This window comes from Penicillium chermesinum (genome assembly GCF_028974085.1).
Source record: "Penicillium chermesinum strain IBT 19713 chromosome Unknown utg000002l:1.0-5270490.0:1.0-5274688.0, whole genome shotgun sequence".
NCBI classification, from domain to species: domain Eukaryota; kingdom Fungi; phylum Ascomycota; class Eurotiomycetes; order Eurotiales; family Aspergillaceae; genus Penicillium; species Penicillium chermesinum.
In genome coordinates, this window is record NW_026695312.1 from 1,907,291 (window position 1) to 1,931,293 (window position 24,003).

General features: G+C 50.1%; 15 protein-coding genes across 15 annotated transcripts; 7 read left to right on the forward strand and 8 right to left on the reverse strand.

The window, feature by feature from the left end:
- Positions 1 to 128: 128 nt before the first annotated feature.
- On the forward strand, positions 129 to 1,768 carry N7468_001527 (uncharacterized protein; the record flags this gene model as incomplete). Its single annotated transcript, XM_058470824.1, has 2 exons — positions 129 to 617; positions 668 to 1,768. 2 exons carry the CDS (start codon positions 129 to 131, stop codon positions 1,766 to 1,768), a joined length of 1,590 nt encoding a protein of 529 aa, XP_058333965.1.
- A 22-nt stretch (positions 1,769 to 1,790) lies between these two features.
- Positions 1,791 to 2,012, reverse strand: N7468_001528 (uncharacterized protein; the record flags this gene model as incomplete). Its single annotated transcript, XM_058470825.1, has 1 exon — positions 1,791 to 2,012. One exon carries the CDS (start codon positions 2,010 to 2,012, stop codon positions 1,791 to 1,793), a length of 222 nt encoding a protein of 73 aa, XP_058333966.1.
- Positions 2,013 to 2,978: 966 nt separating this feature from the next.
- On the forward strand, positions 2,979 to 4,278 carry N7468_001529 (YgfZ/GcvT domain-containing protein; the record flags this gene model as incomplete). Its single annotated transcript, XM_058470826.1, has 2 exons — positions 2,979 to 3,641; positions 3,691 to 4,278. The coding sequence occupies 2 exons, from the start codon at positions 2,979 to 2,981 to the stop codon at positions 4,276 to 4,278; spliced, it is 1,251 nt and encodes a 416-aa protein (XP_058333967.1).
- Positions 4,279 to 4,533: 255 nt separating this feature from the next.
- Positions 4,534 to 5,823, reverse strand: N7468_001530 (putative cell cycle control protein (Cwf23); the record flags this gene model as incomplete). The annotated part of the gene is made up of 1 exon (XM_058470827.1): positions 4,534 to 5,823. The coding sequence occupies one exon, from the start codon at positions 5,821 to 5,823 to the stop codon at positions 4,534 to 4,536; it is 1,290 nt and encodes a 429-aa protein (XP_058333968.1).
- A 737-nt stretch (positions 5,824 to 6,560) lies between these two features.
- On the forward strand, positions 6,561 to 8,037 carry N7468_001531 (uncharacterized protein; the record flags this gene model as incomplete). The annotated part of the gene is made up of 2 exons (XM_058470828.1): positions 6,561 to 6,873; positions 6,950 to 8,037. 2 exons carry the CDS (start codon positions 6,561 to 6,563, stop codon positions 8,035 to 8,037), a joined length of 1,401 nt encoding a protein of 466 aa, XP_058333969.1.
- A 298-nt stretch (positions 8,038 to 8,335) lies between these two features.
- On the reverse strand, positions 8,336 to 9,544 carry N7468_001532 (amidohydrolase family protein; the record flags this gene model as incomplete). Its single annotated transcript, XM_058470829.1, has 3 exons — positions 8,336 to 8,496; positions 8,553 to 8,894; positions 8,953 to 9,544. 3 exons carry the CDS (start codon positions 9,542 to 9,544, stop codon positions 8,336 to 8,338), a joined length of 1,095 nt encoding a protein of 364 aa, XP_058333970.1.
- A 177-nt stretch (positions 9,545 to 9,721) lies between these two features.
- N7468_001533 (polyketide synthase) lies at positions 9,722 to 10,177 on the reverse strand (the record flags this gene model as incomplete). The annotated part of the gene is made up of 1 exon (XM_058470830.1): positions 9,722 to 10,177. One exon carries the CDS (start codon positions 10,175 to 10,177, stop codon positions 9,722 to 9,724), a length of 456 nt encoding a protein of 151 aa, XP_058333971.1.
- Positions 10,178 to 12,134: 1,957 nt separating this feature from the next.
- On the forward strand, positions 12,135 to 13,189 carry N7468_001534 (caleosin family protein; the record flags this gene model as incomplete). Its single annotated transcript, XM_058470831.1, has 5 exons — positions 12,135 to 12,377; positions 12,441 to 12,665; positions 12,721 to 12,882; positions 12,933 to 13,025; positions 13,082 to 13,189. 5 exons carry the CDS (start codon positions 12,135 to 12,137, stop codon positions 13,187 to 13,189), a joined length of 831 nt encoding a protein of 276 aa, XP_058333972.1.
- Positions 13,190 to 14,788: 1,599 nt separating this feature from the next.
- Positions 14,789 to 15,709, forward strand: N7468_001535 (acyl-CoA dehydrogenase; the record flags this gene model as incomplete). The annotated part of the gene is made up of 3 exons (XM_058470832.1): positions 14,789 to 14,995; positions 15,048 to 15,284; positions 15,308 to 15,709. The coding sequence occupies 3 exons, from the start codon at positions 14,789 to 14,791 to the stop codon at positions 15,707 to 15,709; spliced, it is 846 nt and encodes a 281-aa protein (XP_058333973.1).
- Positions 15,710 to 15,742: 33 nt separating this feature from the next.
- On the reverse strand, positions 15,743 to 16,896 carry N7468_001536 (uncharacterized protein; the record flags this gene model as incomplete). Its single annotated transcript, XM_058470833.1, has 4 exons — positions 15,743 to 15,991; positions 16,060 to 16,386; positions 16,443 to 16,724; positions 16,786 to 16,896. 4 exons carry the CDS (start codon positions 16,894 to 16,896, stop codon positions 15,743 to 15,745), a joined length of 969 nt encoding a protein of 322 aa, XP_058333974.1.
- A 1,762-nt stretch (positions 16,897 to 18,658) lies between these two features.
- On the reverse strand, positions 18,659 to 18,901 carry N7468_001537 (polyketide synthase; the record flags this gene model as incomplete). The annotated part of the gene is made up of 1 exon (XM_058470834.1): positions 18,659 to 18,901. The coding sequence occupies one exon, from the start codon at positions 18,899 to 18,901 to the stop codon at positions 18,659 to 18,661; it is 243 nt and encodes an 80-aa protein (XP_058333975.1).
- A 331-nt stretch (positions 18,902 to 19,232) lies between these two features.
- On the reverse strand, positions 19,233 to 19,546 carry N7468_001538 (uncharacterized protein; the record flags this gene model as incomplete). The annotated part of the gene is made up of 2 exons (XM_058470835.1): positions 19,233 to 19,339; positions 19,390 to 19,546. The coding sequence occupies 2 exons, from the start codon at positions 19,544 to 19,546 to the stop codon at positions 19,233 to 19,235; spliced, it is 264 nt and encodes an 87-aa protein (XP_058333976.1).
- Positions 19,547 to 20,049: 503 nt separating this feature from the next.
- Positions 20,050 to 21,136, forward strand: N7468_001539 (calcium-dependent phosphotriesterase; the record flags this gene model as incomplete). Its single annotated transcript, XM_058470836.1, has 3 exons — positions 20,050 to 20,219; positions 20,297 to 20,417; positions 20,489 to 21,136. 3 exons carry the CDS (start codon positions 20,050 to 20,052, stop codon positions 21,134 to 21,136), a joined length of 939 nt encoding a protein of 312 aa, XP_058333977.1.
- A 428-nt stretch (positions 21,137 to 21,564) lies between these two features.
- Positions 21,565 to 22,691, forward strand: N7468_001540 (isopenicillin N synthase family dioxygenase; the record flags this gene model as incomplete). Its single annotated transcript, XM_058470837.1, has 2 exons — positions 21,565 to 21,633; positions 21,696 to 22,691. The coding sequence occupies 2 exons, from the start codon at positions 21,565 to 21,567 to the stop codon at positions 22,689 to 22,691; spliced, it is 1,065 nt and encodes a 354-aa protein (XP_058333978.1).
- A 328-nt stretch (positions 22,692 to 23,019) lies between these two features.
- On the reverse strand, positions 23,020 to 23,925 carry N7468_001541 (SDR family NAD(P)-dependent oxidoreductase; the record flags this gene model as incomplete). Its single annotated transcript, XM_058470838.1, has 2 exons — positions 23,020 to 23,792; positions 23,847 to 23,925. The coding sequence occupies 2 exons, from the start codon at positions 23,923 to 23,925 to the stop codon at positions 23,020 to 23,022; spliced, it is 852 nt and encodes a 283-aa protein (XP_058333979.1).
- Positions 23,926 to 24,003: the final 78 nt, after the last annotated feature.

The following is a 24,003-nucleotide window of genomic DNA, read 5'->3' on the forward strand; positions in this document are numbered from 1 at the left end:
TATATGTCACGTGATAAGGGGTATCGAGGAGTACAGTTTGTCCGGTGTGACATCCTACTTCCTTTTCAACCTGTCTCCCAAGCATAGGTATTATCCACCATTCTATTGATATTTTTGATGAATATAATATGTCTCAGGACTTGAAGGAGGGCGAACGTCCCCCAGCTATTCTTGAGCCTCGCTGCTTACTTCGTGGTGAAATCACCTATTCTGCTGCGAAGGAAGAGGACAGCAATATTCTCCATGAGCTTAGGTATAGAGATGAGAAAATTCGATTCTTCACACATATTTCTCGCAACCGGAAGCTGATCAGAAGGATTATTGGGCGACATCTCGGCTTACCATCTGATGCATGTCATCTGGTTAGTGTAGAAGACTGGATAGATGGGAGTTTTAATGTTTGCATTCGTGCTGATATTGACGAACAAGGAAGTCTTTCCAAAAAACAGGTGATGGTTCGGTTTCCGCTACCGTACAGAATTGGCGAATCTCCTCATCCTGGAAACTCAGATGAGAAGATTCGTTGCGAAGCGGGTACATATGCATGGCTCGAAGAGAACTGCCCTGATGTTCCCATTCCACGATTATATGGATTTGGGCTATCCACTTGGCAAAATGTACGTACATTCCTATGCGATAGGTAAATATCTCATGCTTACTGACTCAGTTTACCCGCCTCGATAATGTGCCCTTGATCACTCGTGCCATTCATTACCTGCGTCGTCGTCTGTTAGGGTGGCTAGGTTATCCGGCGCCATCGTCGTATGTCTCTAGTCAAATCGACGAATCAAGATCTCTCGGCTCAGGATATATTCTTATCGAGTATATCGATTCATCACGAGGCAAAATGCTTTCCGATACGTGGGATACTGGGCGCCATGATCAAAAGCTACGAACGAACCTTTTTCGTGGCCTATCGCGCATAATGATATCCCTGACTCGAATTCCGTTGCCTCGCATCGGATCTTTTATATTGGATGATTCAGGGTATCTAAGACTGAGTAATCGGCCTCTCACCCTCCAAATCCAATTATTGGAAAATGAACACATTCCAGTCGATATACCTCGACATATCACTCACTCGACTGCGGACTCATATATCCATGATATACTCAACTTCCACGAGAACCGCTTCCGCTATCAACCAAATGCAATCAGTAGCCTTCAGGACGGCGTCTATCAAGCATGTGCATTGACAGTTATAAGGAGTGTCTGGCCTTGTTTCTTTCGTCATGATCTTCTCCGAGGGCCTTTCTTCTTGCAGCTCACCGATCTCCACCAGAGCAATATTTTTGTGGATGAGGACTGGAATATCAAGTGCCTTATTGACCTCGAATGGGCCTCCACTCGCCCAGTGGAAATGCTCCATCCTCCACACTGGTTGTCTGGTCAACCTATTACTGAGATCGACGTTGAAGCCTATGAAATCCTGCACAAAGAGTTCCTAGCGGTGTTGAAGGAAGAAGAGCAGAACAAGCCAGCATTGGGACACTCTTCTCTTCAACTACATTCTATCTTGCAAGAAGGGTGGGAACGAGGAACATTCTGGTGCTCTCTCGCGCTCAATACTCCTATGGCCTTGTTTGAAATCTTTTATAACCATATCCAGCCACGTTTTGCGGAGAATCACAAGGATGAGGAGTCTTTTTGGCTAATAACAATGCGATACTGGACATTCGGCACGTTCAAATTTCTCGAAGACAAGTTAAAAGACAAGGAACAATACGACCGGCACCTGCATGAAGCATTCACCAGCCCAGATGCTTGATGATCTCCATGCAGCAATGACCTCATTTCTTGCCGTTCTTTTTCTTACTGTTTTCAACTTCTTCTTGCTTCGCTTGTTTTATGGCGTTCTCCAGGGACGCAAGACCGTTCTTGTTTCGTTTCGCTTTAACAGCGTCGCTAGAGGATGATAATTGCTGAAGGGTCTTAGGGTCTGTCTTCAAAGCAACTCGTGCTTCTTCAACCTCCCCATCATAGCTGGAGTCAGAGCGTCGATCTGCTTTCATAAGCTCTTAGAGGAGGAAAAAGGGAGCTTAGTCGAATGGACGAAGAACAGTATCCCTTACTTTTGTTCGTGTTTCTTCCTGAAAATATGAGCACTTCCCTTAAACCCTTGACGCTGATAAAGAGAGTGCAGTCAAAGGAGCACTGATCCCAGCAGTTAATCATGCCGCAGCGACTATATTGGCCCAATTCAGGCTTCTAGATTCCATAAATCTATAGAGGTGTGCTTATGAACATGGATGTTGAACCTCATTGAAAGAGGCGAAAAGAGAGCCATAGGAGTACATTTTCTAATCAAGTCATTATATACTTTAGCGCCTCTTGTGTCTTTAGGTAAGGGCACACGGTGATTGTCAGATTCGGGGTAGCCGAATGCTCAATAAGAGTTGCTCCGCTGAAACGCTCAGGGCGACTTGGATCCTCTCCATATAAGAAGGCCAAGGTAGTATCTCCACCCGGTTCCAGGTTAAGCTTTGACAGATATTCAACCATAAGATATAGGTTATTTCACTGAGCTGGATCATGATGGGGCTGTGCTCCCCACATCATGACGAAATTCACTATCCATGCATGCCACTGCAGAAAGTTTTCTGCAATATGCTATTATAAATATTTGTTTGGTGATATTTTGTAAATTCTTTCGGTTTCAGACCATTGCTATAGCACTGAGTCATCCGCATCCATTTTGCCGTAGCTCAGTGGCCATCTTCGAAGGTTGTTACTGGCTCAAACAATCGTTCGACCCCATAGAGAGTAAACGTTAGTTTCTATTTTGCTAGTTCCATGCAATCATGCTTGAGATCTAATCTCTCGGATTATATGTATCGGTAAATCTGCATAGTGAGATGGGTTGAGGGTAAAGCTCAGACCCTGTAGATAAAGCATGATCACGTGATATAACCTGGCACGTCATTGTCCGCGGTAAAACGCCGCTCAGATTAACCTTGACACATCATTCCTCAATCACAATGCGCCCACGTCTTTTGCTCTGTGGTCGCTGCTTAGCTCGCAGGAGGCCTTTCACGACCTCAGCGCCCTTTGCAAATGCACTTCAACATGCACCTCCCCCGCCTGATGCGGGCTATGCCCGGCTCACGAATCGCGGTCTGATCTCAATCACAGGTGCTGACAGCTCTACTTTCCTCCAAGGGTTGATCACGCAAAACATGCTGGTCGCTAATGATCCAGCTAAACCTACTCGCCAAACTGGGGCATACACTGCCTTTCTTAATTCGCAAGGCCGTATACTGAATGACGCATTTATCTACCCACTACCGAACCCAGAAGACAAGAGCGCGGACCCCGAATGGCTGATCGAGATCGATAAAAACGAGGTGCCGGTTCTGCTGAAGCATTTGAAGAAGCACAAACTACGCGCAAAGTTAAAGCTCCGGGCTCTCGAAGATGGCGAGCGCACTATTTGGTCGTCATGGAAGAACCAATCCCAGCCACGGTGGGCAGCATACAATTTAGAATCCGAGTCCGCTGCTATCTCACCATTTTCTCCTTCGTCGAGCATTGTAGGATGTATCGACACGCGCGCTCCGGGCTTTGGTTCTCGTCTTATTACCCCGGGTGCGGAAGACTTACGCAGCCATTTCCCAGAAGAATCACAGCTTGCTGGGTCTGAAGTTGGATTACACACGTACACGGTGCGAAGGATCTTGAATGGCGTTGCAGAGGGACAGTCCGAGATTCTCCCGTGAAGCCTCACTGCCACTCGAGTCTAATATGGATATGGCGCTGGCTATCGACTTCCGCAAGGGCTGCTACGTTGGCCAGGAACTGACGATTCGGACGCACCACACCGGTGTGGTACGCAAGCGTATTCTTCCAGTCCAGCTCTACACGGAAGATGTACCATCCACTGATGGCCTGAGATATGATTCGTCAGTCAAGCTCGCAGCACCGCCACCAGGCACGAACATCACGAAAGCTGGTGGCCGTCGGGGTCGGAGTGCTGGGAAATTCTTGAACGGTGTCGGTAACATCGGTCTGGCTCTCTGTCGCTTGGAGATGATGACCGATATCGCTCTCACGGGCGAGGGAACTCAGTATACTCCGGACAGCGAGTTCAAGCTTTCATGGACCACCGAAGCAGGGCAGCCTACCGAGGTGAAGGTCAAGGCTTTCGTGCCTTCGTGGACCAGGGATTTTATCCTGAATGGCGGAGCACGGAAACCAACACCTCGGCCAGTCATTAGCGAGCGGGCCCGAGAGTTCGTTGAACAGCTTGATGAAGAGGAAGCGCAGAAAAGAACGGACTAGCCCGTCATTCGAGATAATGCATCCATGTATAATAGTATCAAATCTGTAAATATCATGCATCTATTCCATGAATCTCTCTTCAACAAGCCGATATATGGCTGGGGTATCTTATTTGAATAAGCGATCGCGCACAAAAACAAAGGAGCACACGCCTCGGGTTTCTGTTGTCATACTGCAGGGCAATCCGACACCAACCCGGGTCAAGGCTTTCTAATATAATGCGGGAGATTTCTCCCATGAACCAACGTTCCAAAGTCAGTTTCCATTCGCCTTAGCTGCTGCCGCCTCTTCTGCATCCGCAGCTTCATCTTCTTTGGCAAGCTGTTCTTCGAGCGCTTTTCTTTCTTTTTCCAGCTGTGCAGTCTTCAGTCGCATGAGCATCGTTTCCTCCATGCTAGGGGTGCCAGGAGCTTTGGCTGCAGGATCAAATGAAGATGCCTTTGGCACACCCGCAGCGGATGCGAATGATCCGAATGCAGGTGCTTTTCCACCCTTGGGGACCGAGTTTAGGCCAGGGAAGTTGAAAGATGGCTTGCTCGGTTCCGTTGGCTTTGCAGATGGCGTAGGCTCTTGTTCTTGAGGGGTCGCAGGCGATTTTTCTTGAATTGGATCGCCGGTAAACGGTTCCAGGTCCGGCTTCTGCCCTGAAGCCCAAGCAACCGATTCCACAAGCGTCCAATCCCTCTCGGATTGGCGTATCTTCTTTTCACCGTCGATCACAGCGGCATGCGCGCTGACAATTGAGGCAAAAACCACCACACCCGTCGCAAATGTAACCTTGCCCTTCTTCCCTTCCACACGCACACGCTTATCCTTCAACATAAACGTATTTTCGACTTTCCCAAACTCCCCGAATAATCCAGCCAACCATTCCCCATCAAAGTCAAGCCCCGGCCCCTCCCGGGCCCAGCGCACCTTGACCGATCTGTCCAGCTCTGAAACCTGCACATTCTTTGACCGATCCACGCGTTTAGTGCTTGGATCTGCTGCCGCCGCTGCCGCCTCGGCCTCCATGATCTTCTTTTCCTCTTCTAGCTCCCTCTTCAACTTCTCGGCCGCCTCTCGCCTCCTCTTCCGCCCATCCTCTGCAATCCGATCTAGCTCCTGCTGCAGTTTCGCCTCCGCATCATCGTCCGCAGTACCAGCCCACGGCCGCTTCACGCCCGGTTGACCCACGCCTTGTTGCCCCATGCCCTGCTGCATAGCCCCAGCTCGCTCCCGCGCTTCGAGATCATCGCGCATTTGACGCTTTGTCGCGTCCAACATTTCGCGCTCACGCTGCTTGCGCATACGCGCTTCCCGCGCATTGTCGTAGAGCGTGCGCACGGCTGGGTCGGAGAGGACATCGTTGGCGATCTGGAGCAGGTGGAACTTTTCAAAGTCTTGCTGGACAGGGTTGGCGATTTTGTCCGGGTGGTACTTGAGTGCTGTGCGGCGATATGCGCGTCGAATCTCGGCGTCACTGGCAGTAGACGGTATGTCGAGGAGGGCGTAAAAGTCTTGGTTGGAGGTGGCATGCACCTTTAGGTCATCTGAGCCGGACATGGTGGGGAGTTCTGCCTGCTAGGCGCAGTGCAGATACAGGAGCCAAGCTTTGCGCTTAAGGAGAGGGTGTTTAGGAAATAGAGGCCGGGATGGTGCTGAAAATGCTTATGTCGTGTGGTTGAGGGGAGGATTTCGAGCTGCGGCTCTAGGCGGTCGCGTCTATTCTTAGCTTGTGGCCCGAGCTTCTATGGCGCTGGTTAGGTTACTTTTTGTTCCAGTGCTTGTGCATCCGCGAATATATCGACCAGGCTTTTTGGTACATACTAAGCTGTAGCCCGATGGAACATTGGGCATCGGAACCTCTGCACAAATGTTAACCAACTAGTAGATACTGCCTCTACACTGTACATTCTGGATTAGACCGAAGCGACAAGTGGCATTAGCAAGCTTATTTTTCAGGAAAATCCCAAGCTCAAATAATCGCTTCTGAATGCTCTGGGTCTGGTGAAAAAAGTAGCCCGTGCGCAACATAGAGCAGTGGATGGAAACATGTCAGGCGTCTTCTCAACCCCTTCCTCTTAGCCAACCTCATCAACGGCAACCATGGCTCTGTCAAAGAAACCTCCCAAGCCGAGGAAATTGTACCTGGCGTTTGCGCTGACTATTGTCAAGCACAAACCAGCAGAGACCACAGTAAAGGGCAAGTTAACGATTTCAAATTCTGTGCACATTGACTGATATTATCAGACTTCATTTTGAATGCGCGCAAATGCATCCAAGCCTCACGCGACCCAGAGATGTTCTCTTCGAACAAGTTCTTCGACAGTATTGCCTTCTGGAAAGAAAAGCATGAGAAGTCAGAGGAGGAAAAAGAACAGCTACAGAATACTGTTTTTATGTTAGAGCAACGCATCAAGAGCCTGCAGTCTGAGAACCCCGCTGAGAAGGAACCTGCTGCCGGAGAACCTGCTGAAAAGGAAGCTGCTCCTGCTTCCAAGAGAAGCAAGCGTAAGGCCCCGGTGAACGCGTCTCAAAGCAAGCAACGAAAGCGAAAGCGAGGCCGGCCAAGCAAGGATGAGAGCCCTGGTGAAGAAAAGTTTATGGACCCTCGTGATGCTAGGTTTATGAACCCTCAACGTACGTGGTCTCCAAGTCTCGCTTTCTGGATAAGCACTGAGTTGTGTAGTCCTCTTCACCCTCAATTATGATCAAGCTCAGCGCATTGCCTATGAAAATGACCCTGATTCGCTCAATAAAGGAGGCAAAAAGCCATATAAAGACGTCTGCTCGCAAGCTGCGGATTGGATAAATCCCGGACTCATGAGGCAACTATACCGTCTGAAGTGCTTCATCCTGCCAAAGAAGTGTGCACAGCAAGAAGTCACCACCGAGGCTGTCATCCTGTGCAAGTTAGCAGAGAGGGAGATATTTATTGCGTTGAGTGCCAAATTGACACAGGAAATAAGTTTCGAGACGCCTGAAGATAAGTACGTCGCGCAGGGCCCTTCAATGAGAGAGATTGAACCTACCATTGACGCAATTGCGCTGGCCTTTGCACATGTCCTCCAAGCTCTGGCAAAAGTGGCGGAAGACCGAGATGATGCCACATCCAAGGGGCGAATCATTTACCACCTGGTTTGCCTCTTCGAGTCCACAATGAAGGCCGTTAGTCTAGGCTGCATGGCACCTTACAAACACATGCAGACGGCTCGAAAGATTCGGCTCCTGCTAGCCAGGATGTTCACATACTTGGACACCGCGCGCGTTGAAGACCGGGAAGTCCTTGAAGGATGCCTCCAGCTTCTGCTCAGTCGTCTGGGAAAGCTAGTAGCATTGAAGACTTTCCAGGTCCCTGGGTTAGCACATTTTCCTGCCTTGTCTTCTGATCGATCGCGATTCATGATGGACGGGATGGGGGAGCTGGGTCCTGAACCTGCTTCCCGCGAGGGAGAGTATCTCGTTGATGTCTTGAAAGTGGCCTTGTGTTCCCAACCCGGCTATTTGCCTATGCGGGAGTCATCAAACAAAAAATCAGATTTCTTCCACGCAAACAAAACTCGCATGCAGAAGACGCTTCTTCAAGCAATCTTCGGCTCTGAGGACCCTTTCCTTCAAGGAGGACTGGCTCCTCCTGCAACGCCACCCCCCAGTGATGACAGGCGAGATCGTCGGTCTACATGCTTTGATGAGTTATTTCTAGAGGAACTTTGGGACCTCCTGGGCTGGGATGTGCTAACTCGTCAATGTGGGAAGCACGGCACGGCTTCCGAGTGAGTATGGGTTATCGGTATGCTCATGGCTATCGAACGGGCATCGTTCTTTTCAGATCGACTCATCGCTATCAGATGCACGTATCCCCATCCAATGATTCATCGCTACCTGATATAGCCATCGCTATCAACGAACTGGTCGCTTCCCAACGGGCGCTTCACTACCAAGTCTATGCATCGATATCAAAGGCACTTCTCACTGTGTACTTATTATTACTATTTGGGCATATTCACTAAAACTCCGATCTGTAGTGGCATATGTCTAATGGTCAGTATGGTCTAGTAAATACCATGCAGCGTTTTTACTTCAGATTAAGGATCCGAGCCGCATTCCCTCCTAATATTGCCTCTTGTCCGTCCTTGTTCTCGCCCTGGAAATCATCAATCGCCTGGTAATTCGTAGTAACACTCGGCCACTCCCCATCAACGTCGTCCAAAGGCGGGAAAAATGGGTGATCAGTCCCTGGGAACAGCAATTAGCCTGGTAATCTCTAGCATTGCCATCTCTTGCATTCTTACCAAACATCAAACGATCAGCACTCCCCGCCGCAGCCGCAGCCTTCAGCCCTGCCGCCGAGTACACCACCGAGTCCAGATAGATATTCGTCTGCAGAACATCCCATATACTCCGCCTCGGCCCCTGCACCTCCCCACCATTCGCCGCAAACTTCCGCTCATGCAAAATACAGCTCTCAATCCGCCCAGCAAGAAAGGGCAGCGTCCCTCCCGAATGAGCCAGGAGAACCTGCAACCCTGAAAACCGATCAAAAACCCCACTCAGCAGCATCCGCGTCACCGCAATGGTCGTCTCCAGAGGGAATCCCAGGGCAAGCGGGAGAACATGCCCATAACGCCCCGTCGCTTCAGGCCCCCCGAAGGCCTCGTCCGGGAGCCCGTAGTGTGGGTGCAGGAATATCACCAGCCTCGTCTCTTCCAGAGCCCCCCCAAATGGGATCCAGCCGGGGATCATCAAGCCCCGCCCCCAGCCCTCCAGTCCCCATGATCACACCACGGATATGCGGGAGAGTTGCCAATCGTTTGATCTCGTTCACAATAACAGCCGGATCGGAGGCGCTGAGCGGCAACGCGCCGAACGCGAAAAGAGTGTATTTCTCCGATAAGGCCTTTACGCCGTTCGGGTCCGCGTCGGCGTTCACTTTCGCGCAGGTGGCCTCGATGTCGTCGTTGATTTTCTCGGCCCAGCCTGGGGCGTCTGCGCTGGGAAGGAAATCCAGCCATGGGTTCGCGAGCGAGATCACGCTGCAGTTAATTCCGTGTTTCTTCATGAACGACAGTTTCACTCTGATGTCGGAATAGGATGAGTCTACGGGACGCCCTCTTTGGTCGAGGGGAATGGAGGGATCATCGTCGGATGATAGGATGATTAGACGGGGTGGTGTATTGTCGGATGGGTCGTGGACATAGGGCACCGTTTTACGGCTGCGCAACATCGCCATGTATGCCGGGGGGTATACATGGGTATGCACGTCTACGATGAGTGGTTTTGACATGGTTTATGGGAATTTGAGAGGCGAGAGATGGGAATTGAGAGGTAGGAAGGTTGTGTGAGCAGAGGAATTGGGGAGGAGGGGTTGATAAGACCCCGAAGTGCGGGGATTGCATGGATCTTGCATCGCATGAGATAAGGTAAATTGAAGCACACTAACTACCAGATATCGGTAAAAGAGTCAAGGGGAGGTGCCGTTTCCTTTCGTAACGCGTTCATCGTTGAAATTGACCCGGGAAGCTTCATCAAATACAGTATGAGCAATTTCTTCCATCCAATTCCTCCCCAGTGCAGGTCGTCCAACGTGGGTTCCAACCCAAGTCACCACGCCTGCACCCTCAAAACCAAGAGCATGCCTCGGCACGGATCCGAGGACCAGCAGTAAATCTCTGAAGTTGATACCAACTGCTGCAACGCGGACAATGACTTCGTCGGCGCCCAGCTCTGTGCTCAGGATGTCACTACCGCGGAAGTATAAAGAATCTGGACTGCCGACGGCATCCAAAGTCATCTCGATAGCATCCTCGTGCGGATGTTCTGTTCCCTCATCACTGTTCTGCTCACTTCGGCTGCAAACACCTTCGCGGGTTCGACAATTCCCAGTCGAGGGCCTCCCATGGAAACAGATCAAGTCCATGATCACTTCGCTCAACGTTTTTCGGATAATTGGATGTAGATACCCGAACGAACCTTTTTGATTGAAGATGATCGTTCAGGCTTAAATCTGGGAGCGACAGATATCGAGGACATGGGTCTAGGTAGTTGTACGCATACTTCACCGGGAACTTGTATTCGGCATCTGCAGCTGCGCAAAGCCTCTCTGTAATTACATGCTTTGTCATGCGATGTTATTAGTTTTCCGTATCCGCAGGTCTTTACCTGTCAGCACTGATGCTTCTGTCATGATGTTTTACAATAGGACGCTGAGTGGGGTTTTGGTAATTGGCAGCCTTTATATGCTCTGAGTCAACTTTAACTCTGGGAATCTTTGGGAAATAGGATAATACGGCGTATTAATCTGGATAATGAGATTTTTCATCGAGTTGACATTTTGGGGGGCTTTTCGTGCGATCTTGTATTTCGAATTTTGTCCTCATGTGAACCCTGTAGTTAGGACTCCGCATAATGGCGTGTGTGTATCTGCGTGCCAGAATTTTCGTCACCCCATTCCGGCCTATTCGGACGCTAGGACTGGCTGCCACTTTACCGCCGACGACTCTATCTGCATACTACTAAACCTTCTATACTTTCTTCGGTAGGAGATAGCGTCACTATACATGATATTATGTGTCAACTATGGAGCAACTATGGCATAGTAACTTTTATTAATGATATTTAGATCCATTGAGATTTGTTATCCAGCCCCATCCCCGCTTGATTTTCATCCTCTAGCACACTATTAAGAAATGAGCCTTAATATAACGATGATGCCTCTAAAACTATTCTGATGTATTAAATATTACGGACCTGCTTCAGTCAAAGGAAATAAGTCGACTACGACCAACCGATCTGTCAAGGTTAACATATATGTAGCAAAGAGGCTAGATACAACGGCCGACCAACTAGCGTAAAAAATAACAGGCTATTATAAGGGGACTGCCAAATTTGGGTAGCACCAATTAACTAGGCAAGATAGTAATCTTCAAGAAAGCGTTCGCAGTTAAGATTCCGGTCTGAGTAAAGATTAAAGCTTATCCTTTCTACTAGAGTTGACAGCCCTTTTTATAGAGAGGTTCGCCAAGGGTTCGGCTTCAAGTTAAGCCTTAACCCTAGTTCTACTAATGGGAATGAAGAATGGCCTTTTGGCTTTACTCCGCTGTCACCGGTGTCTCCGACTTCTGATCAAAGGGATTCAGTATCTCATCAGTGGGGTTTCAACGTCGCTTTGACGGCGCTTCGCTGTCGAATCCCCTTTGTTCCTTGACATATCCGCTCTGGCAGATATAGGATCTAATACCATATCCGTAAGCTGCGGATATTAGATATGGTTTTATGTCTATATTTTTAATAAGGATATCCAAGGATATCCGCGCGGATATACAGATATCCTCAAATTATCATAGAAGGGCAAGGATCGCATTTGGCAGTCGGTACTTAGCCCACTAGAGTAGCTTACCAGGATGGATATAGCCTTCTATTCTAAGAGATGGTGCCAACAAAAGGTATTGTGTTTTGGAGTTTTGGAGAAATGCTACAGGTCATATTCCATCAGATATGGACTATTTGAAAGTCCTTACCTAGGCTAGCCGGTTTCAGATATTTCGCTGAGCTAGTGAACACAACTGATTTGCAGAGCCCAAATCCGCCCTTGGTCTCAGTCGTGAAAAGCACGCCAACTGGGCTTTATCCGCTGATCGGGATATCCGGCCTCTTTACGTGTGAATGACGTAGGCCAAGCCTCTTTGTAGTAAACAGCAAGGAAGTCATTAAATCACATTCCCAGAATTCTAATAAAAAGCTATAGATATTCCTCAATTTCCCTTCGTCTGTACTTGGAAAGATCTCTAATAGCATATAAAACCCGGCTTTGCATCGCAACCTTGTTCCCAATTTTTGATTAACCGCCATCAACACCTTCAAGCCGTCCCCTTACGATGGCTGACAGCACTCCCACAAACACTGCTAAGATTCGTGAAAGAAAGTCGGGATTTGAGGCGGCAAAAGATAATAATGAAACAGTAGTAGTTGCCGAAAAGAGCTATATAACCAGTAAGCGGCTACCGGCCGTGTCTCTTGCTGATGTTATAGAAAAGCCTGGTGTTGCTCGGGCTAATGCCGCTGTGTCTGTGAATAAACCTGAGGGTGACCTCGAGTGGGCCAGAAAGAATGACGGTTATGTATGTCCGCTCAATGGAACAGTCTCCATTGTCTATTAGCCTTCTTACGCTGACTAACTGCAGTCGCCTCTTCAACAACATATTCTTTTCTGGGATCGCGATGGCGACGGGATGATCTTCCCATGGGATACATATATTGGATTCCGGGAACTGGGGTTCAATTTCATCTTCTCAATTCTCGCGACCCTCATCATCAACATCAATTTCTCGTACCCCACACGCTTGGCGTATTCGTGGTTCCCCGACCCTTGGTTCCGCGTTTATGTTCCCAGCATCCACAAAGCCAAGGTAACTTTCAAATCTTTCCCTTGTGGATACGGTAATAAAGCTGACGATGTCTTAGCACGGCTCGGACAGTGGCACATACGATCCAGAGGGCCGCTTTGTGCCGCAATTGTTCGAAAACTTGTTCTCAAAATGGGACCAGGACGGTGACGGGGCTTTGACTCTTCGAGAACTTTTCTTACTTATGCATGGCCATCGATGTGCAGCTGATCCGTTCGGGGTGCGTCCTAAGCCGAATGTAGGCAAATACTTGTGCTGACAAGGTCGCAGTGGTTCGCTGCCCTTTTCGAATGGGGAACAACTTGGCTCCTAATACAGAAGGAGAGCAAAGTCTACAGGGAGGATCTGCGAGCTATATATGATGTATGTCAACCTGGCATCAAATACTAGTGGTTTAAGTCAAAGCTAATCTCTAGTAGGGCTCAATATTCTGGAAAATTCGTGAAGCAAGAAAGACTCCAGCGGGGTGGACACAGGGTTGGGGCTTGGGAGGTGATGGCTTTGTAGGAGGGACGAAGATGTTTTGAGAGGTCGTCGAGAACTCTCACAGAACCAGTATGCAGTATGGCAGTGAAAAATCATGGGTAAAAGTTTAGTGCCTTTATCTAAGACATGGGCCTTATCATGCAGTTGATAGAGCGAGCTAGTGTTATAGTCATATATGCGGATCGAACATATTCGATAAGCTGCCGAAGTACGATATTACAGACCTATTTCAGTTAGAGGAAATAAGTCAATTACACTGACTAGGCTACGGCACGATCCGCAATGTCTAAGGAATTCTGTAATCCATATCTGCAAACTGCAGATTTGTATCATTTCATATCCGCAATCCTGTCAGGACCCAAGCCCTCCGAGCCGCCGCTGGACACCTCAGGCCCTACCGCATAATAATCGAAGGAGAATGATAAACCAACGCGCTCTCCATCAAAGGGTAATGATGGGGTAAACGTGCCCGCATAGCTATATATAATATATCTCCTGCACGCTATAAGCAGGATAGTGAACAGTTTAATACAACTGCCTACCCTTTGTTCTATTGCCCGTATCATATCCAATCCCCAGTAAGCCGCGCCTTACACACGGGCCAGGATAAGTATTATTACCCACTTAGACTAGTAGATACTAGTCACCTGATACTTGAACTATAGCACTAGCAAGTTATGCAGTTTAGGCAGATCCTAGGTTTTGACAGGAGGCTGGGTCTCCTTTCCAAATCTAACCCATATACCTGGGTCCTATATTCCGGCCCATAGACCCAATCCAAGCGATAAACCCATAGGCCAGACCCAACCCACAGCAACACCACTTAGAAAACATCTTCTTTATAATTCCAAGATACTAAATTAGCACTGGTACAGGTTATTATTATCTTTATATTTATCCTGGCTATAATAATATCTTAAAAAACATGCTCAATGTTAGTTTTTGAGATGTCATGTGCTATATAGAGATGGCTAGATCATTAATTAGCTGGTTGCCTACTTGTTCGAGGTCTTCGAAGAACTGCTTATATGCCCATGTTAGACCTCCCTTTGAAGATAAGAGATATGCTGTTGGCGTGCTTGCTAGCGGCGTTGTCCCCGAGGATACGGTACGTGAGTTGTTTGTATCTGTCACGGCTTTGCTGATGTAGGACCGCTTCTTCTCGGTTAAGGGAGCCTGATGTCAGATCATGGCAAACCGGGAATTTGGCATCGAGATAAGCTGCAGCAACAGCAGTGCCTGCGATGCCGGCGCAAGCAGGACTGTATGTGGACTGTAGTTGTATTAATCACTATTCCCAGGAGCCTCAAGTATGTACATGCTATGCTCGTAAGGTCGAGCATAAATTGCGTGATGTTTTTGCATTCCTCCATCTTCATGGATCCACAACTTCCGTCTGCGTTCAACATGGTTGCCGAGGTAATCCTCTAGTAGAGTAGCCAAGGCTTCAATACCCGGTCTAGTAAAGGACCCTCAGCCTCGGTCAAGAGCCACGGCTCGGACCCTTGGGGTCTTAGGGCTCCAATCCTAAAGCTTCTCCTAAATATTATCAAAGCTCTGCCCCCTACTGATTTCGAAACGTTGTCGTCGCTTTACTTCTTTGTTCACTAAAAGGTGGTCAAGGTTAAACCCTCTTCACTATGACCACCGCCGCCAACTCCAGCCATAATGCCTTTCCACTCTCCCATGCTGAGAAAACAGATCCGGTGGAGCATGTCGAGAAGACCCCAGGCGACTCTACAACCCTGGAGGAATTGCATTACGTCCCGTCAGCGGGCACTAAACACTTTCAGCCTGAGACAGATGTGGAATACGTCGTGACCTTCAAGACCTGGGTCGTTATCTTTGTAAGTTACTCCACTAAAGTGACTCGACTGACCAACAAACTGACCTGTCCAGATGCTCACTGTGACCGGTTCTGTGTGTTACTGGCTAGTTCCAGCTCTTTCCGGAATCGAAAATCAGATCGCAGCCGAACTGGGCGATGTTACTAAGGGTACATGGATCACTGCCGTGTATAACCTTGGTGCTGTCGTCGCTTTCTTGGTCTGCGGTCCCAATTCTGATCTCTTTGGCCGGCGCTGGTTCATCGTTTTTGGTAACATCCTTGTTGTAGTCGGGGGCATTGTGGGCGGCGTAAGCCGCTCTCAGTGAATCAGTCCATCCAATGGCCTCTTGTGGACATCTCGACCCAGGTGGAGATGCTGAGACTCTTGATTCTACGAACGGCGGTGGAGATGGATCAGGTGGCGGCTACAGCACAAGCAGAAGGGAAGGCCCCGTGGATGGCTATTGAGCGGCAGCTAGGCCACAAGATTGGAATGTGCAACTACTATGCGAACCGGCCTGTGTGCGAAGCTGCCGATCGGGCGATCCAAATACACGGTGGGGGTGGATACTCGAGGCACTATCCTTTTGAACACATCTGGCGGCATTTCAGACGATATCGGATTACAGAAGGGAGTGAGGAGATGCAGATACGCAAGGTGGCCGCGTACTTATTTGGCTACAAAACAACAGGCTTGAAGAGGGGTGAAACGAGCCAGAAGACCAAGTTGTAGATCTAGAACATCATGCAATGAATGCGAGATTTATTACTGACTGTAAGGTTTGGCTGCCTTGTTGTTCGCCAGGTCCTCCAAGTAATCGGTGAGCCTACGCCCCTTGAATCCAGGGTAGAGTTCCTCAAACGCCACGTACCCCAGGTACTTAGCACACTCCGGGCTGTTGTCACCACGGACACCCCAGGAGTGATAGTACTCGAATTGAGCCCGTTCCTGGTTAAGGCCGCTTCCAGCCTGTCTACACCGGGCGACATTGGCCTCCATTTCTTCCGCGGAAGCCTAATTTGATTCAAAAGTCAGTTACCAGCTCAGAGAGGTTTTGGCAGATGGCATGGTATGGTAATTACCTTGGTGGATTCCGGCCTCTCGCCGCTGACCCGCTCGACCGCTTCAAAGATCTGGTTCTGGGTCCAGGTCTCAGTGAAGGCAAATACTTTTTTATTGAGCGTGCGCGGGTCACTGATGATCTTCGCGGCATACAATCCAATATCTCTGACGTCGGTCAGAGCCGAAGGGACATTCCCGTCGCCAAAAACGCTGTTCGCCGGAGCCACCAGGCCGTAGTCAAAGCAGCCGGATGGAATCCTGGGAACAGCGAGCTGGAACCACCAGCCCACATCGATCACAGTGTAAGGAAGTCGAAGCCGCTGGACGTGATCCAGTATTGCCTCTTTCTGTCATGGGTCAATTAGCCAATTTGCTTTATCTTAGGGTCTATCGCGATGCTCACATCGTCACGCAGCTGCATGATTCCCCGAGGTGCGACGGTGGCCCAGAAGCATGGAACGTAGCGTTGTATTCCAGCGGCTTTGGCGGCGTTTGCCAGGAAAATTTCGTCCGATAGGGCCTGGTAGTGAATGGTCGAGATCACCACTTCGATTCCCTTCAGGATGTGTACCAGCTGGTCGTGTGATCCCTGGAGTTCCGCCGGGACGACCTTGACACCGCGAGCCTTGAGGCTTGCAGTGGCGGGTTTCTCCAGTGACGAGGGACGTACCAAAGCCATGATTTCCTTATCAGATTTCGAGTTAGCCAGGGAAGATCAAGGCCCGCGAGGGAATGGCGATACGCACGAAGCTGGCATCTGCAGCAAGCAACCCATCTACAGCAAGCAACCCATCTACAACGGATCGCCCGGTTTCGCCCGTGGCACCGACGATTGCAACTTTTATTCTTGCGGACATAACGATAGAGTTTCTTTTTTTTGTTTTCTCTGGATCGACAGTGTCAAACGATTTGGGAGAGTTTGGAGGTCAGGATCCAATAATATAGCATAAGCAGGGCAACCCGTCAGCGGCAATAGTAGCCTCGGCTATCAATTTTAGTTGAAGTTGCCGGGAAAGCGAAATACCAGACGCCTGGACGGAGCACCAAGCAGGATAAAGCTCCTGTCGACACGGGGAGGAACGCTGAGAAACCCCACACGTTCTGCAGCCGACGTATTGTGATGCCTGAATTCTGGGGCTCCCAGAGACACTATGTGATGGAGCTGCAGGAAGAAGGGGGTCTGTATTGTACGGTATGGATTGGAGAAATATGAAACTCTGAAAGTTCGAAAATGACGGGCACCGTATAACTAGTTATTAAGCATCCGCCACGAAGTGAATAACGTAATTCACGGCTAACACGTGTCCAAGGTTGGGAAGCTGCGGAGACATGTATGTAGCCTGAAGGCACCCAGCCTTAGGGCGGGTGAACTGGGGCCAGGTCCTTTTGGCTGCGGACCTACGTCCACAGCTCTCTGTCGAGATTGGCATTCAGTCTGTCAGCTGATATCCAAGCTAGCTTTCCAGCCATGACTGCCTGAGATCTCTAGCTCTATTTCGGCACCTGTTCTCAACCTTTTGATTCTGTCTCTATGATCACTAGTAAATACTGCCAGCATTTCGCCGCTTGATTCTGGTGGCTGTCATACTGTAGTAATAATTGCCTACCAACTGCGAATTAAGGAAGGCCCAGAAGCCCGAAGCATCCGCCGACAGGACGTGTACCTGACTAGTCTCTCGCAAGCGAATGCCTACGCATACATCTGTGTTGCACAGTTTGCTATACTTTCATTATATTAGCCCTGCGACGACATTTTTTCTGGTGTTTCGATTTTCTGGCCGAATGATGCTTGGCAGAGGATTCCTTTGAGAAAGCAATTAACAGCCGCCGATGTTTAGAGTGTGTTATGATTGTTATTAAGAAATTGTCCTTTTATAGAGGAAAGTTTCATACTCCGCGTGTTATTCATGACGGCTAATTCAAGTACATCATCCATCAATGACTTTCTTTTGGCATTTTGAACAGTCATGAAAAACGCAAATACGCCGGCCGAAAATTATTTCTACTTTGAATTCTAAGGACATGTAGGGCAACTGCAAAGTGTTGCCTGTTCTGTGACTTACAGTAGACCAAATTCACGCAAAAGCTTCTCTTGACCTTTACGTTGAGGCTATTTTGATCATCTTCGAGTGGAAATCTCCGAAAGGTAAGCTTATCGTTTCTAAATTGAACGTATTTGCGAACACAGTTTTAAGTTGAACCAACAGAATTGGACAAAAGGAGATTGTGAGCCGCTCAATGTATGACCAATTATGTTAAATCAAGATCAGCACTCTGCTATAGCTTCTGGGATGATCAACGGTGATCTCAAATTGGAACACAGGGCCAAATATAGAATTGAATGAACGGCCGCCTCCAACGGTCCGTGGGTTTAATACCTAGCAACTCCCCAAGATTTCCAGCACAGAGTTTTCACACCTACAGGCGGAAGCGAGTAAAGTTCTCAAGAGATGATGTTGCATTAAGACCACCTTGCAAGCCTCGATCATCTGTGAGAGATCGAGACCGGCTGTTCCGAACTCCATGACGAATCTGAAATTGAACCATTAGTCATCCAACTCCGACACTGCAAGAAGGTCGGGCTGGGTATCGGTCGCCTTCACCATACTCTCGATTCTTTCAACCTCGAAGCCATGCTCCATGAGACACTTCCCCAGCCTCCTGCTGACAGCCATAGACAGCCATAGCAGAGGAGGGCTTCGACCGCCGTGGCATAAGACTGGCCCCTGCACGTTCGGTGCTGTCACCAGCAGATGCTAACGGGCGCATTCTCGCAGCGCGATCCGAAAGCACAGGCGTGTTAAAAGTATCGGCCAGGGTCAATGCGAAGCCAGATCGGCGTGCAGCGTTGACCGATCGCATCGCCCGGAGAGAAGCCAATCAGACGCGACTGGGGTTATCGCTCCGTGTTGGAACGAAGGAGGTGCGGTAGGAGCATACGTATTGTACGGAAATAGGAGGGACATAGAAGTGAGTCTGATTCTTCTAAATGACAGGAAATTCCCCTTTAGTTAAATAGGGGCTACCTTACATGAGGCAACTTAGTGCATATCCACCAGATATAAGCCACTCGTATCACAGTGGTAACATGACCACTGTTCCGACACTCCGCAATGGACCCGCTCAAGCTGTCAAGCTTACAAGCAATGAACAACTTCGAAAAAAGGGAAGACATTCCCGATTTGGTCGTTGCTTAGAGGTTGGGACCGGTTAAGGTAATAGGGGTCACGTTCGTGAAGTTGGTGATGTCTTCGAATATCTTCTTGCTCTCGGGGTCGGCCAGGCCCTTCTGGAGGGCTTCTTCGCTCTCCCAGACCAGCTTGGCAGCCACGGAGTACTTGGGGGAGCACCGGATAGATCCTTGGTGTACTTGATAACGTGCCAGCTCTGGAGACCGTGCTTTTTCCAGGTCGACTCCACCAGAGGCATGTGGCTCTTCATGTAGTAGTCCTCGTCGAACTTAGCGTCAGGCTCATTGGGGTACATGACAGCAGCGTGAAAGACCATGATGGGCGATAGGATTGGATGATTGTTTGGTGTAGAGGATTTGGAAAATGAAAGCTTGCAGCTCTGAAGAAAGCGGGGAGGGGGTAATTTAAGGCCGAGGCCTAACGGTCTAACTGGGAGGGGCATTTGGGCCCCGGGACCGCTTAATAATGGAATAATGGGGTTTCAAGAGCCTTCGGTGGAGAAGTCCCAAGGTTTGTGGATATTTTTGATTCGGCCATCCTCGGAATCTATTGGGGTCTAAGGGGGCTTTTGAGTTTTTAAGCTGAGAAGAGATCGAGAACTATGGATAGCGGAGCTTGAAGGAGGGACCAGGGCAACAAGGATTAAACTCCTGTCAGCCACATCTTCGTCTCCACCACATTGAGCGTTATGTCGGGGGGGCCTTGGATGCCCGAACCAAAATCCCCGCGGGGCAGCTTGCTGCTTTACGGAACTCTAGAGCTTCATCCGAGCTTCATCCGAACTTCCTCAGAGCTTCGTCATCTCCTGATCCCTTCAAAATGGCTAATCCGCAGCCCAAGAGCAGCCCCCGCCTGTGGACCTGGGCCGTCATCATACTAGGCGCGGCGGTGTTCTACCGGCAGTACGTTCATGAGATGGTGACCCTCATCTTGGGAACCAATCGCGTCATCCAGCCTATTAAGACTTCCCATGGGACTGTTGTCGCCTTGTACACCCGCTCCTGGAAGGATGCGAAGATCTTTGGCTAGACGAGCAGGACCGAAAGGTCTATGGTGCTTGCGCCAGCCTCGATTCTCGCATGCAATGGCTACCTAGCGCCGATCATTTGAATTTCTCTGGGAAACCCGAGAAAGACCACATTGTCGTCCTCGATATCGACGAGCCTGGAGCAGACGGTCTATACGGGGTGCGTGAACGAGAAATCTCCAACAACTTCAAGGGAGAGCTGAGTCTACACGGCTTCGATGTCAAGCGCAGTGGGAACAAGCTGCGATTTTGGCTCATCAATCACCACCCCCACGTGGACTTTGCTACAGGCGAGAGATCCTGGATCCGGTGGCGTTGGGGGCCAATTCGACCGTCGAAGTGTTTGACCTCGCCGCCAAGTCCAACACCCTGTCTCACGTGAAAATAATCGCCAGCGACGCGTCAAATACCCCCAACAACCTGGCAGTGGATGCGGACGGGAATGGCTTTTTTGTCACGAACGATCATACCGACAAAGTCGCAGGTCTTGTGCGCGAGCTGCGGGGGTTGATCGGCTCCGGCAGCCTCGCGTACTGTCAGACTGACACGGGCGAATGCCGCATTGCGACCGACGAAAAATGCTATTTGCCCAATGGCCTTGTCCGGGGTCATGATGGGCGTTACTATGTCGTGCATTCGATGACGGCCGTGATCTCCGTCCATGAGTATGTGGACGACGAGCTGACCCGGGTGGATGAGATTCCGTTGGGTGTTCCCGTGGATAACCTTTCAGTGGATCACGATGGGAACATCATCGCCGCTGCGGTTCCGGACGTACTGAGGTTTGTGAGGGTTGTCAACAACCCTTACGATAACCAAGCGCCCGCTGCAGTTCTATCTATCCAGCGAAAAGACTCGGGCTATGAGGTGGTGAAATGAGTTGAGGACCGAGAGATCAAAGTGCTTCCCAGCTCCACATCGGCCGTCCATGATGTCAAGTCGCGCCAACTCTTCATGAGTGGCGTGTTTTCTACATTTGCTGCGGTCTGCAAAAGACGCCCGTGAGGGACCGGGATTCATGGTACCTGGACGGAGTAGGTAGTTAAGAGGGCGTTTAATCGGGACTGATGTCATTCAAGGACCATTTCAAGGCTAAAAAGCTGATTAGGATACGATTAGGATGCATGCAGATCAAGGGCAGCCTATCGCAGCTCCTCCCAGGGTTAATTGCTTTATCTTTATCTGCGGGGGGCGGGGTTGCGTGGACTTCAGACTGCGTCCTTATCTTTCGTAGGTTTCCCCAAGCTGGAGTTCTCGTCTTCTCACAGAACCAACTTTGTTCAATCTCCTCCTTTTCTTGTGCTTTCATGGCGAACACTTTGCAAGAGCTCCGTCCCGCTTCTACCGCGGTGGAGAAGGACGACTTCGTAATCCCCGTGCGGCCCCATTGCTTTTAGTGTCTCTAGTTCCACCTAGCCCCAGGCTCATTCGTCTCTAGCTCATCGACTTCGGTCCTTTCTTTTCCGGAACCCCGTCCGATAAACATGCGGTCGCGCTGTCAGTCACGACGGCTTTTAAGACTTCCGGGTTTCTTTACTTGAAGAACCATGGCGTTCCACCCTCCGTCGTCTCCCAAGCGTTCTCCGCATCCGCCAAGTTCTTCAATCGGAGCCAGGAACAAAAGGATGGTCTCGGATGGACCACGCCGCAGTCAAACCGTGGGTATATCGCGACTGGGCGAGAAAAGCTAGCGCCACTCGAGGAGACGAGCGGGATTAACGAGCTGCGCGGGACGGCGCCCGATCTTAAAGAAACCATGGAGATTGGACGGGAAGGGATAGAGGACCTGCCCAATCGGTGGCCCGATCATCTCGACGACGAGGGCAAAGACTTCAAAGAAACCATGTTGTCGTTTTTTGACACCTGTAAGACCCTGCACCGGCATATCATGAGTGCCATCGCCTTGGGCATGAACTTGCCCGAGCACTTCTTTGATGAGTATGTGGACGCCGGCGACAATAATCTGCGTCTGCTTCACTATCCCTCCGTCCGAAAGGAGGTCTTCCAAGATAATCCCAACCAAGTCCGTGCTGGAGAGCATAGTGACTATGGTTCAATCACGCTCCTTTTCCAAGATCGGCACGGCGGACTACAGGTACGCACCCCGAACGGGAGTTTCGTCGATGCCACGCCCATCGCCGATACGATTGTCATCAATGCCGGAGATTTGTTAGCACGATGGTCGAATGATACGATCAAAAGCACCCGCCACCGAGTGGTCGAGCCACCGAAGCTCCCGGCTCAAGACTCCGATGCTGACTCGCTAGAGAGCCACCCTTCGCGGTACAGCATTGCATACTTTTGCAATCCGAACTTCGACAAGCTGATCGAGGTTCTCCCCGGAACCTATGGTGAGGACATCCAGGTGGACAAGAAATACCCCGATATTACAGCGGGAGACTACCTTGTACAACGACTATCAGCGACGATCTAAATTTTGGGGCGTTTTTCCTATTCATCAATTATCGCTTGCCACTTACGATGTGTCTCATTGGAATCTATCCTAGTACATCATGTTGCCCTGGTCGAAAGTAGAAATTTACAGTGGCGCTTTGGGTATCGCAGATCAGTTGTGGAGATGTTATCTCCCTACGACCGCAATCAATATGCTCTCCACGACTTGTAGATCTCGAAAAGCCGGCTGGGATCGAATTGTATAGGGAACTCGGAATAATATCTAGCCATATGTCTACTCCTTTCATCTTAGTATGTGCTGGGCACCTGGGCCACCCGACCGCCATCCGTGAGAACAATGTTGCCGTTCAAGAACCCCGCGGAAGCGCTCGCAAGCCAAATGACGACCCCCGCAAAGTCTTGCTCGCTCCCGACCGAGTTAACGGGATAATTTCGGCTGGGAACTCGCCCTCGGAGATTCCAGCAGTGCTATCGCCCCCAAAGTAGCTCTGGGACATCTCCGAAAAGTAGAGTCCGGGGGCAATTCCATTGACGCGGATGTGGTACGGCAGCATCATCGTCGAGCAGGCCTTGGTCAGGTAGTCCACCGCTGCCTTGGAGACGTTGTACGCAATACCATGCGCGGGTCGGCGGTTGAAGGCCGCAATGGAGCTCGTAATAATCACCTGGGCCGTTGGAGGAGTCAAGACTCCCCGCTGTGGAGCGGGGCGTCGCTTGTTTGCCGCTTCCAGCAGTGGCAAGAAGGCCAGGATGGTATAGTATGCTCCGGTGACGTTCACGTCCATGGTTTTGTTGAACTCGCTCATGGGGATGGAATACAGTTTCTCGCGCACCTCTGTTAAGGGGGGCGGGCCATCGGGGCCGGGGGCGCCTGGCACCATCGATGGGCCGTTGATCCCGCTGTTGACGAACAGGACCTCGACGTAGTCGGTCTTCTCGGCGATGGACTTGTATGCGGCATCGAGCGACTCTTTGGAAGTCACATCGCACTGGACGGGGATGATGATCCCCTCCGGACCCTGGGAGGCAGTGTTTCGAAGGGCCTCTTCGCGGCGGCCCAAGATGAAGACCTTGGAAGCTCCGTTGACGGCGAGGGCACGCGCCATGATGCTTCCCAATCCTATTTATCTCAGTTTCGAGGGGTTGCACTCGGGCCTATGATGGCATGTCTTACCACTGCCTCCCCCCGTGATGACCGCCACTCGGCCCTTGACGCTAAACAGCTCTGATGCGTGGAGGTGAGCTTGAGACATGTTTTACTGCGCTACTTGATGAGGGATTCGCCCAGTAGGATGCTTGTGTACGTTCAAGGGCACGAGTATCTTCCCCGC